Source organism: Suricata suricatta, chromosome 10 (genome assembly GCF_006229205.1).
Source record: "Suricata suricatta isolate VVHF042 chromosome 10, meerkat_22Aug2017_6uvM2_HiC, whole genome shotgun sequence".
NCBI lineage: Eukaryota > Metazoa > Chordata > Mammalia > Carnivora > Herpestidae > Suricata > Suricata suricatta.
This window is the reverse complement of record NC_043709.1, coordinates 36584906-36597906: the sequence shown is the minus strand read 5'-3', so window position 1 is coordinate 36597906 and position 13001 is coordinate 36584906. Positions and strand designations below refer to the sequence as shown.

General features: G+C 35.4%; 1 protein-coding gene across 1 annotated transcript in view; it reads left to right on the top strand.

The window, feature by feature from the left end:
* PTPRQ (protein tyrosine phosphatase receptor type Q) overlaps window positions 1-9373 on the top strand; it is a 194975-nt gene extending 185602 nt beyond the window's left edge. Inside the window, exons 43-45 of the mRNA XM_029954974.1 lie at window positions 3691-3826; window positions 8744-8867; window positions 9101-9373. Of these exons, the coding sequence (XP_029810834.1) occupies window positions 3691-3826; window positions 8744-8867; window positions 9101-9138 (298 nt within the window). The 3' untranslated portion in view covers window positions 9139-9373. The remainder of the gene's footprint in view (window positions 1-3690; window positions 3827-8743; window positions 8868-9100) is intronic.
* Window positions 9374-13001: the final 3628 nt, after the last annotated feature.

The window sequence follows — 13001 nt, the reverse complement described above, 5'->3', positions numbered from 1 at the left end:
TCTTCCTTGACTAGCTTTTTTTTTTTAATGTTTTTTTAATTTTTATTTTTTTTAATTTTTGAGAGAGAGAGAGAGACAGCTCGAGCAGGGGAGGGTCATAGAGAGAGGGAGATACAGAATCGGAAGCAGGCTCCAGGCTCTGAGCTAGCTGTCACCACAGAGCCCGATGCGGGGCTTGAACCCACGAACCGTGAGATCATGACCTGTGCCGAAGCCGGACATTTAACCAACTGAGCCACCCAGGCGCCCCATGACTAGCTTTTTGAACATGGTTAAGAGAATATAGGTTGAAAATTTTCTCCTCATTTTCATTGGTTTTTCATAGTCAGAAATAAAATTCAAGGTTGTTTCGAATTCAGAGTTTTTCGGACAGATTAATTTACTTTGTGTTTTCTAACATGATGTAAATAAGTCTCAACTTCAGTCTCTTCAACAGTTTGTTTGTAAATTAGAGAACAAGTGGGTATTAATACACTATTTTATCATTTCACTTACATGAGATGCCTAGAATAGGTAAATTCAGAGACAGAAAGTGGAACTGTGGTTACCAGGACTCAAGGGAGAGAGAGATGGGGAATTATTGTTTAATGAGTACGTTGTTTAATTAGCTGTTTAATGCGAACTTCTGCTTGGGATGATGAAAAACTTCTGGAAATGAATAGTGGTGATGGTTGCACAAGAGTGTGAATATGCTTCAGGCCGACTGAGTTGTGTGCCGAAGTATGGTTAAACCGGTAAATTGTATGTTATATGTCTTTTACTGCAATAAAATATTTAGGTAAAATGTTAGTCATTTTAATAAATAAATTATTAATTATAATTATTCCAATAACTAATTGTATATACAATAATCGATGTGGTTAAAGATGTAAGAAAATATTAATCACTCCAAGTTTTTTACTTTTATTTAGAGGAAAAAATTCAATATGTAATTAAAATGGTTATATGTTTTCTAGGAATATTTTACATTTATTAAATTATAAAGGAGGGGTGCCTGGGTAGCTCAGTTTGTTAAGCGTCCAGCTATGGCTCAGGCCATGATCTCATGGTTCGTGGGTTCGAGCCCCACGTCAGGCTCTGTGCTGACAGCTCAGAGCCTTGAGCCTGTTTCAGATTATATGTTTCCCTCTCTCTCTGACCCTCCCCTGCTCGTGCTGTCTCTGTCTCTCAAAACTAAATAAATAAATAAAATAAATTATAAAGGCAATACATAAATGCTTGATCATTATTAAATATCTAAACATATTTAGATTTAAAGAGCATATAGAACAAAGACTAAAAGCCTCATTTTTACCGTCTTAATTCCATTTCCCTTCCCTATACATAACGTTTTCATCAGAATAGTATGTGATATAAATAGATTAACAGCTTGCTTCTAAAGTCAATGAGTCCTTTAAAGCTGGGTCATTAATTATTAAAATTTTTAATGGACAGTAGCTGCCTTTAGCTTCTCTGTGTCTTGTACATACACTGATACTGACACTAACATCAATTAGAAAAGAAAAGTCCCTAATCCCTTGTAGTCTCGAGAAGAGTAGAGAGCAGATAGTAGCTGCACTGTGGTGAACATAGCATCATCTATAGACTTACCAAATCACTATTTGTATACCTGAAACTGATGCCACATTGTGTGTCAACTATACTTCAATAGGGAGAGAGAGACAGAGAGAGAGAGTCTCCTCTTTTTAATAGAAATGGATAAAAGAGACTGGAAAAAAGTATGCTCAAATTAATAATTCTCTTTGGTATTATTTAAAACTGTCTACTAAATTTTTACCTCTAACCGCAACTTCTCACCTCAACTTAGATGTACATTTAACTGCCAATTCAGTGTGACAACCTGAATGACCACAAAACTGAAAATTTGATCTGTCCAAAACAGAACACTTGATTCAATCTCCAAACTCACTCCTCCTTCTCAGCCCCCATCTTGGTAAAGGGCAAGTCCATTCTCCATGGAGCCAGAACCCTGGGGTCATCCCTGACTCTGGCCCCACTCTTGTGCTCCACCTCGGCCCTGCAGCAGATACCCTGACAACTTGCCCCTCTCACCTCTCCTCTGCGCTCTCCCAACCCTGGGCTCCTTGCTCCTCTTCAAACATGCAGAACATGCTCCACACACATCTCCCCTCCGACCCTCCAGCTGCAGTGCTCCTCTCGCACTGTATGGTCCCTAATGCAAGTTTCTTTTCAAATATTACAATGGGGGATGCTTTCTCCTTAACCTGATTTCTCCTTCTTCAGAGTGCATATTACCACCAAGAACATTCTATGCAGTATTTGTGTCCTACCCTTCTCTGTCCTCTAGAGAATAGGCTCCTTAAGTGCAGGGACTTTGTATTGTTGTTCACAGCTGTACCCCAGAGGCCTCGACAGGGTCTGACACTCAAAATACATAGAATACTGTAATAACCGATTACTCTGTTCAGGCATGTGTATATGTGTTACCATAATTGGATTTGTGTTGTAATGCTTATTATTTCTTATATGGCTGAATAATGGGAAATTGCTAAAATTCAACCTACAAAAATGGTAATTTTATGTTGTACAAAGTAACATTTATAAGACTAGGTGACCTCCCAAGTGTCTTTTTTTTCTTTTTGATATTTACTTCCTGTGTTAGCCATTTAAATTGCTATCAGTCTTTTCCTCCTAATGGGAATTTCTGCATAAATCTTGTCAAGTTTATCAATTCATAGTTTCTATGGAGCACATGCTGTTCTTGGGTATGAAACTAATTTCTTAAAAGGAAATAGTTTTTCAATTTTATTATCTATAGGAAGTAAAAAAAATTACAAGAAAAGAACACATGAGAGACTGCCAGTAAGATGCAGAGGAAATGCTATAGGGCCAATATTTTAATATTCAGCATTTCTACTGGAAACCAAAAATATGTTCAATACAAAGTTTTTGGTGTTAAGAACATTCAACATTTTTAAAAAATTCTTTTTGATTTGATATATGCATATATCTATCATGGAATATTACTCAGCCATCAAATAGAATGAAATCTTGCCATTTGCAATGAAGTGGATGGAGCTAGAGTATATTATGCTAAGGGAAATAATTCTTTCAAAGAAAGACTTATACCATATGATTTCATTCGTATGTGGAACTTGAGAAACAGATGAACATAGGGGAAGAAAAAATAAAGAGAAACGAAAACCATAAGAGACTCTTAACTGTAGAGAACAAACTGAGGGTTGATGGAGGGAGGTGGGAGGGTGCGCTAAATGGGTGATGGTCATTGAGGAGGGCACTTGTGATGAGCACTTAATATGTAAGTGTGGAATCACTACGTTCTATTCCTATAACCAATATTACACTACATGTTGACTAACTAGAATTTAAATAAAAACTTGAAACAAACAAAACATCTGTATGCTTTTCCAAATATATTATATGGAAACCAATTTGAGAATAAACTATTTAAAAAAATTATGAAAGAAGAAAAGTTCAACTGGTTAAAAAAATACCCTCAAACATTTGATAGAGTGTTAATAATAATCATCTTGATCTGTCTAGTGTTGGTAACAACACAAATGCAAACACACTCCAAAGAAAACTTACCTCCAAATAAGAAAAAAAACTCTTCAGAATTTATTACTATCATAGTTCATTTTCCTCATCACTGTCAACATGAACAATCTTTTGCTGAACAACATTCATGTAATTTCACTCTTCCTGCAGTGCTGGGGTTGGAAGAACTGGAGTTTTTATTGCCCTGGACCACTTAACACAACATGTAAATGATCACGATTTTGTGGATATATATGGATTAGTAGCTGAACTGAGAAGCGAGAGAATGTGCATGGTGCAGAACCTGGTAAGATGTCTGGAACTGTGTGCGGGGTCCGCTCTACAGTGTCCCCACGGAGGAGATTAGCAGCAGCAGTCAGTTGGGCATGGACTTGAAACTTTATTTGCAGAGCAGCCACTCTGCCCTCTTTGGCTATATAATAAACCTCCTGCGGGGAGGGGATTTGGGAAGGGCAGCTCACGCTGCATAGTCCCCGCTGTGAACTGTTACTGACTGGTCATCCTAACTGTTTATACTGATAAGCATATAGAAAAGAATTCACAAAATTGATCTGTCTATAGCATTTGGAAAATTTGAAAAGCTTAGGAAAAGAATCAAATCAATTTCTTTTATAAACATGCTAAAAATTATACTTGGGAGAAGCTTAAAATATTGACTGTTATGGGGTTTTATGTATTTCATTTATCCATATTTACCCCTATTGTATACTAATGCTAATGATCGTCATAGCATATTACCAACTAGCTACCTGGGAGTATTTTGTTTTGTTGTTGTTTTAGTTTAAAGGTAAAAATATTTACAAAATATATAGTTTTTTTAATTAAAACAGTCACACAGTGTAATAGTAAATCCTTTACTTATATTATGTTATTTAATCCTTTATTTGTAAAGCAGTGCCAATAAAACTAATTCAACAAACTAGGTATTATTGGCTTTGCTTTACAAATAGGGAAGCAGATGTTCCCTTTGAATAATTTAAATGATATAACAGGGTTCTACTATGGAATAGTTTCAAAACCAAAATTCAAGCCCAAGTATGTTTAATGATACCATATAAGATGTTTCTATCTGCATATGTGGGCTGATAGTTCTGTGTCCTTCAAATAGAAATCTTCTCACAGTAGATATACCGATCTGCTGTAATCATATCTTTCACAATACCTCCTAGAAAACACATAGAGCATCATAGTTGTTAAAGGTGTGAGAAAAACATGGCTTGGCTTTAATAAGTTTAAAAAGTTAAACTGATCTTAGAACTTCTTAAAGCCTCTATCTACTTTGCATTACAATTACAAATGTAGAGCCCCAGTGGGCACCATTTTCCAAACTTACATGATTGTGAAATCCTTGAACCTTTTTTGACCCCAGAACTTACAATGCCATGTAGGGGAACATAATGTTCTTAGGAAGATGCTGTCTAGACCATAGACATCTAAACTTTGTGGACTGTACGTCCCTTTCAGGATACAGGTTTGCACATCCAACTCTAATAATTCTACATTGGTTTTTTAAATGTAGATTGAAGTTATGTAAATTATAAGACATATACAAAATGAGAAATAAAACACATGAAATAAAGATCAAATAAGCAATATTTTTAGATCTTGCTAATTATGATGCTATTATATTATCATTAAATATTTTCAAAAGATAAAATATATAGTTAGCACAAGGAATTCTATTTCAGTAGTGGTTTTAAATACATATTCTAAATTATTTATAATTTTTAAAAAAGTGATCCAGCTTTTAATCAGATTTCGTTGCACTGTGGTTTTTACCGAATAGAATGACTATTCTAAAGGTACAAAGAACATCAGCCCTGCTGTTTCCTCATCATTCATTTGGGCTTCCATGATAAATACTACCTTCAATCCACAGTCTCTTTGTAGGAATCTTTTTAAGCCACTTCAACTTTGTGGCAGTTAGGTAAAATTAGGTAATGTAATTCATATGCATTCTCTTATATGCTGAAAGGGAACAAATGAGTGAAGTATCACTCTTCCTTTGGGATACTTCAGAAATGGAATATAACTTGTGACCAGGGTTGTCTTCCTGAATGTGACAGGCACAATCTCACAGGGCCCCATGCTCAAAAGGGCACTGCACCTGATACAGCATTTGCTGTCACTGTCTTGAAAATCTAACAAACTTTTGATGGAGGAAACTCACATTTTCATTTTGCAGTCCAAGGGGTCCAATATAAATACAACTATTAACCATTACTAAAACCCAAATTCTTTCTTATTTTTGTTAACAATAAAAATAAATAGAAAGCTAACATTTTCCTCCTATGTCCCTGGATGTACACATGTGCACAAGCATTCAGTGTTCTTGACATTGATCAAGATTGGTTGACTCTTTTAGACAGTATAGAGGGTGGGGCTGATTGGGATATTATTTCCTTTGAGAATCTAGAGTCAGATAATAAAAATTAGAAATATTTTGACTTGCTCTAAATTTTGTAGCACCAGACTTTGTAAAGAGTATGTTCAAGAATGCCTATTAATAATTTTACACAATTTAGTGTTCAATATATGCTATAAGCTTCAAAGGTTATGCTTGTCTAACCAGCCCAAGTACTATGTTGCAGGTTAGGCAAGGGAATGGAAAGAGCATGAATTGTGAAGTCAGAAAATTTAGTTAAGATTCCAGCTCAGCTAATTAATTGCTGGCTCTGTGTCTTTGTTTAATTAACGTCTTTGAGTTATTTCTCTTTGGTAAAATAACCATGTTATACTTTTCACAAGTTTATTGTCAGTATTCAATAAAGCACCAACATGCGGTAAATGCCCAGCATGCAGTAAATGTCTGATAGGATTCTGCTGGGTGCCCTACTTGCTGAAAGGCTGGTACTCAGAAGGTCTCTTTCGCCTCCCTTCCTTCCCAAAGCTATGCTCTTTACTGTCTTTTCTGTGTGATGCTAAAAAAGGAAAATGACCCCAATTCTTGACTCCAGTCCTTACAAACCACTATTGCCTTGCACTAGAGTGGTTTCTTATTTTCTTCTGTTGCAATGGGGAATGTTCCCAATTTCTATGAAGAATGCTGTCTTGGCACATACTAGAGTAGTCATGGCCAGGGGTGAGGGGGTGGGAACCTCAGCAATATTTTGCCACTAAAAAGCCCCAGAGGAGCATCGCCCAGACCCAGGAGAGAGCTGTTCATAGCAGCCCCAAGAACTTTCTGAGAGAAGAGTATGCAGTAAGATAACATGCTGAGCTGCTTTCGGTACCTCCAATAAGGGTTAATCAGGATGAGTCCCTTCCCTGCTGTGGTTTTCCTGGAAATTTACAGATGTGAAGCCTTAGGGTAAAAAAAAGCAAACACATATATCTGGGGTGTATAATTTTTTGCTAGGCACTTTACATGTATTAAGTCCTTCAAATACCACAACATACGTGTTATGATCTTCCAGATGAAGAAGCCAAACACCAGAAAAGTTTACTTCTTAAGGTGTTATGATTATCTAGGGTAGAAGCTAGAATTGAACTCATCACTGCCTCTTTAGCACTAACACACCATGAGAGAGGGATCTTGGAAAATACAGTACTGGCCATGGAGCTCAGCCTGCCCCGCTGGCAGACTTTACACCCATCATTCTTTCCAGTGGAGAAAATGAGATCGGGACAGTCAGAAGCTTCACATATCAAATGTGACTTCAAATTCGAATGTGATTTTGTAAAAAAACAAATACCAAAACTCGTAAATTCAAAGCTTGTCACTTTCAAAGAAATTATATTGTGTCTGTATATTTCTGTCAATAATGTTACTCATTGTGGGATGTATATTTGAAAACACTTTTTTAGAATTACCTTGAGAAGTAATTTACTACTAATTTCAACAGAATTTTTGCTACTTTTTAACACCACTTCATCTCCTACCCAAACTGAATTATGCAACTTGATAATCCACTCACCTACAAATCCTTACCCCCCATGACTTCTGAATGTTGCCCAAATGAAATTGTTCCTTGAATGGTAAAGGTTGGCTAGGTGTGAAGATTAAATTTGCTAAGTCAACAAACATTTGCTATGTAACTGCTACATCTCAGGCACTATTACAAGCAATGGGAATAGAGCAGTGAGTGTGACAGGGTCCTGTCCTCACAGAACTGACATTATGATGAGACGAGACGAGACGAGATGAAGTGAGATGTTTGTGGAAACATTTTGTAGTTCATGAAGAAATAGATGTTCATAATAATGGCCAAAATTTTCTGAATACAGTTTCTGTAGAGGAGTTCCAAAATGATTTTGAGATACAGTAGCAATAGATATGAATATAACCTCTAACAATGGTCACCTTAGAGGACATTCTATTTAAATTAGTTGCATGTGTATGTATGTGTATATGTATGTACTTTAGATAGATAGATAGGTAGATAGATAGATAGATAGATAGATAGATAGATAGATAGATAGAGGAAACATTTGGTTATATTCCTTTAACATCAGTTACTTCCAATGGAAAAATGAGGGTGATTTTCTATAACCTGATCTTAAGTATCTTTGTGAAAGTCCAAACTCAGAAATGCTAACAGATTACTGAATTATATTGAAAAAACTTCTATTGAAAAAAGCTAGATAGTACTGAATTTAGCCTAAGCATTCAGATGAAATGTTAGGAGTCCTTGTCCAGGATGTGGGTGTTGGTGTATTTCAGTGATTAACTGCCTTATACTTACATATAAAGACCAGACACTTGACATTGAATAGACCAAGTGTCAGGTGATTAACAGAATTATTAAACATATTTTAAATGTTATGATGCTATGTGGACATGCTCACTCACAGATAGTGAAAGCACAAATTTAGCATCTGCATGCCAACAACCATGCTAATCATTCTAAAAAGAAAACTATAAGAAAAATTGCTCATTTAGACCTAACAGGGAAAAGGAAAATCATAAACAGATTTAAATAATCTAATTTGCTACTTTTTTATAATCACAGCAAGCAAAAACATATTAGCATGGGGTTTAAGGGCAAGTATTTAAAAACAGAAACAAGAAGCCATGGGAACTTAGAAACCCTCATGTTCTAAATAGCAGAAAATCATTCATATACATGGTGATGTGCTTCTAGCTTAGCTGTTTAGCATTTATTAAATTCAGTATTACTTTACACTGTAATGGTATAGCTCCTTTTAAAGGAAAAACCTCCTCCCTTTCCATTTATTTAACCACTCTTTCTTTGGTGTGTAGGCACAGTATATCTTTTTATACCAGTGCATTCTGGATCTCTTATCAAGTAAAGGAAGCAATCAGCCCATCTGTTTTGTTAACTATTCAGCACTTCAGAAGATGGACTCTTTGGATGCCATGGAAGGTAAACCGGCAAATTGTACCAATTTACTAGTTTACCAGAAGCATTCATTACATAATAACCACATGCTGAAAATGTTTTAATAGCTTGGTTAATGCACATAACAATTTTTTATTCCTCTCTAATCCAAGTTAAGATAATAGCCTCTCTGTCTTCATATTTTCGCCATGAAGCATTTAAATACTTTTAGCTGGTAGCTTCAGTTCTCTCTTGTGACATGTTACTTTATGTTACAGGTGATGTTGAGCTTGAATGGGAAGAAACCACCATGTAAATATCCAGACCAAAGATTGCAACGGAAGACATTTTCAAATCCCAGGGGCCAAAATTTCCCCCTCACTCTCCTGAATTGAAATGTGCAGCCTTAAAGAAATCTCAACATTTCTGTTACTGTGCCTTACTAAATGGATTGACATTTTATGGAAATAGCTAACTGAGGGTAGTTGTTTGTTTTGTACAGAATAAATATGCATTTAAAATATTGAGAAAAATATCCCAGAGACTTTTGAAGCCTTCCACATTTTCGGAATGAGCCAAATAGAAAATTATCATCATGATGTTTCTATGTAAAATATCCCTGCCTAGTGGATTGAACCTTGAACGAAAGTTGTAAATGTTGATTCAGTAGTGTTATTTTGGCCTCCAGGGTGTTAACGTTTCTTGTGGCTGACTTCCAGGACTGTCATAATGATCTGTACTTCCATGTACACCCCTGTGTTTTGAATCTCTGTTTTATGAGTGCTGAGATATCATCTCATGATCTCGAACAGCTGAACGGTAACCCTCTGACACTGCAGGGATTACTTAGCCTTTATGCAACACACAGTAGCTCTTCGGGGACACTTAGGGCTATTTAAGTTGCATTGTGATCTGTAGTTTGAAAAACACAAGAAGAAAAATTAAACAGTGCGATTACTCATGTGAAGTCCTAGAGTACATTTGTACTGTCTACGTTTGTACATTTTTTCAGGACAAGCTGTACCACTATGTCGTATAGTTAAATACATAGTTAAATGTATCCGAATATTTGTCCGTTAGATATCTATTCCACCTAATATTAACAGTTTGAAAGGTTTCTTCAGCAGAAATGTGTGATATATATATAGGGCAAGCTTGTAAACTAATGATGTGCTGCTGTGGTGCCAACAGAAACTTCTGAATAGATGATATAAAATGGTCTTTATTTCATTTCCCAAAGTAAATTATTGAGGAGTGCATTTGGTGGAACTGAAAACAAAAAAATTAACCAGGTTGTAGCAAGTGAGAGATTTTTTTAAAGCATATTACAACCTCTCTTCTTTTAGGTAGTGACAATGTGCTAAGAAAGTTTTGAACTAGAATGAAACTATATTGTCATGGATTTTAATTAAGGATCATAAAATAGTATCAATTATGATATTTCTTCTATGATAAGAATTATTTCATATTTCTGCTGGCATATACATATAGGAAATATGGTGGCCAATAAAGTTGAATTTTAAAGAATTAAGTTACTTTGCAGCATGATTTCAGAGGTCCTTATAAGTAAAAATTTTATTTTTATTACATATTAAGATCTAATTGATAATTACCTTAAATAACATAATGAAGCATGTTAAATATAACTACAATATAGTGATATAGTATATTATATTGAATTAATGTATAATCACTTCCCACAGTATCTATAGATAGCAAGAAATTTTAAAATCAAATTCATTACCCAAGAAATTAAATTCATCTTACAAGCAGTCCTGCTTCTTGTTTTTTCTTGGCAAAGAAGTATAAATAATACAATTCATTACTGCTCCAAACAAGTTTTCCTTTACAGAAAGTTACAGAAAACAACAGTAAGAAATGATGAGAATTCTAACAGATTTCAGTTGGAGTTCTCTTTCCTTCATGTGTCAGTCATTGAAAATACACTTATTTTCAACTGAGTGGTGGGACTGGGTGGTCCAGTTGGTTAAGGGTGGGGCTCTTGATTTTGGCTTAGGTCATGAGCTCAAAGTTCATGTAGGGCTCTGCACTCGCAGTGCTGTAGAGCCTGCTTGGGATTCTCTCTTTCCCTGCCCTTCCCCCGCTTACATCTGTGTTCTCTCTCTCTCTCTCTCTCTCTCTCTCTCTCTCCTCTCAAAATGTGTGGTAAGCCAGTGCTTAGGAATATGGGTTTTTGAATACATGGAAGACAGCCTGTGGAAAGTACTGATGAGGTTTCTTTTTACTGTATTAGATGATAAGAAAATAAACAAGTTTGATCTACAAGACAGCCCACTTTATACAATATCTATATAAAACAGATGTGTACAGCATAGAATTTCAGGTTTGACCCATGTGTGTATGCATATGTGTATATATAAAACAGTTATAATATAAGATCTCTCCTAAAACAGTATTTATGAAACTCTAATGTGTATACACATTATAATGTGTTAAAGTACAGATTCTATTTCAGCAGTTCTAGGGTAGGACCTGAGATTCTTCACTTCTAATGAGTACTCAAGTTATAATACCGCTGCCTGATGTCAGACCATACATTGAACAGCAAATTTCTTTTTTTCTTAATGTTTTTTTTACAATTTATCTTTGAGAGAGACAGAGCATGAATGGGGGAGGGGCAGAGAGAGAGGGAGACCCAGAATCCAAAGCAGGCTCCAGGCTCCGTGCTGTCAGCACAGAGCCCAATGTGGGGCTTGAACCTACAAACTGCGAGATCATGACTTGAGCCAAATTCGGACGCTTAACTGACTGAGCCACCCAGGTGCCCCTTTTGAACAGCAGATTTCTAAAAGACATTAAGATCTGAATAATTTCATGTCCACCTGAAATTATTTGAAACCTGTTAAAAAAAGCTTTCTCTGCATTCACAGGAAAAAAATTATAACAGTCCACCTGTTATATGTGTATATCTAACTGTATCACAAAATTATAACTAAAATTGAATTAAAACACATATTAATGACAGCTACATTTTCTCCTACTTAGATTGTGAAAGGGCCAGTCTATAGCCAAGTTCTATAGGTAGTTACTAAGTGCAAATTAGAATAATGAGAAACATCTGTAACATTTTTAGATCAGATTTGTCAAAATACGTTGACGCACATGTACAATAAATGAGCAACATGTGTTTCATCTGAACCAAATGAAACTGGAGCCTCTCGGAATGGTTTGCCAGAGACGAGAGCAGCTGTGGGTGTCACCTCTACTTTCATCCTGCTTTAAAACGCATAATTTTCTTCTTCCAGTTTATAGGTGAAATGTCTAATAAGTCTTTTGAAAAAGGCTAATTAAACCTTGCCCTCTTCATAAAAAACATGGTGATTCACTCTCCACATCTGGTACCAAACACTACATTTTTAAAATGGAATTTCAGTTCAACAAAGTATGCATCCTGTAAGTCCATGACATTATTGTGGTGAGTCCATTTTCACGGGCCAACTTGCAGAAAACTCAAATGAAATGTTTGATGAATATGAAACATTGAAAAGATGAGAAAAGTGTATAAAGCATAATCTTGGCAAAATAGCTTGCCTTTTTAGGACAAATACTATTTCATGTTAAAAGACATCATTACTGTGCATGGAGTTTTCATGTGGAATCAGGACTCATACACCCAGCAGCTCATGAAGATGTTCTGAGGAATAAACAGGATCGCATATATGAAAGTTTCTAAAAGTATAATGAAGTCTACAAACTTAATCTTTTACTCAGACTGGCCAGCTGGTTTAATGTTTATCAGTAAGATAATGCATTTCTTTTAATGATTGTGTTGTATTATTTGACATTCATGCCATATTTGTAGGTCATATACATGTGTGTATTTCACATGCACACATTGAAGAGAAAATTATGGAAGTTATATATACCTTTTACTAAATAAGACAATTCATGCTCTTTCCATTAACAATTTGGGCATTCACAAGGAAATTCTGACCTAAAATAAACAGATAGACATGTACACAAATACCATAAAATGTGATTTGGAAAACAAGTCAAGAATATATTGCTTTTGGACATTCCACCTGAATATTCTGAATCAGTGTCTGCAATATAGTTCATTTGAAAATAAAACTGTTAATACAAGGTAACAAAAAGCATTACTCTGATAATAATATTATGTTTCTAAACTTATAAATTCAAATTATTTTAATTTTCACT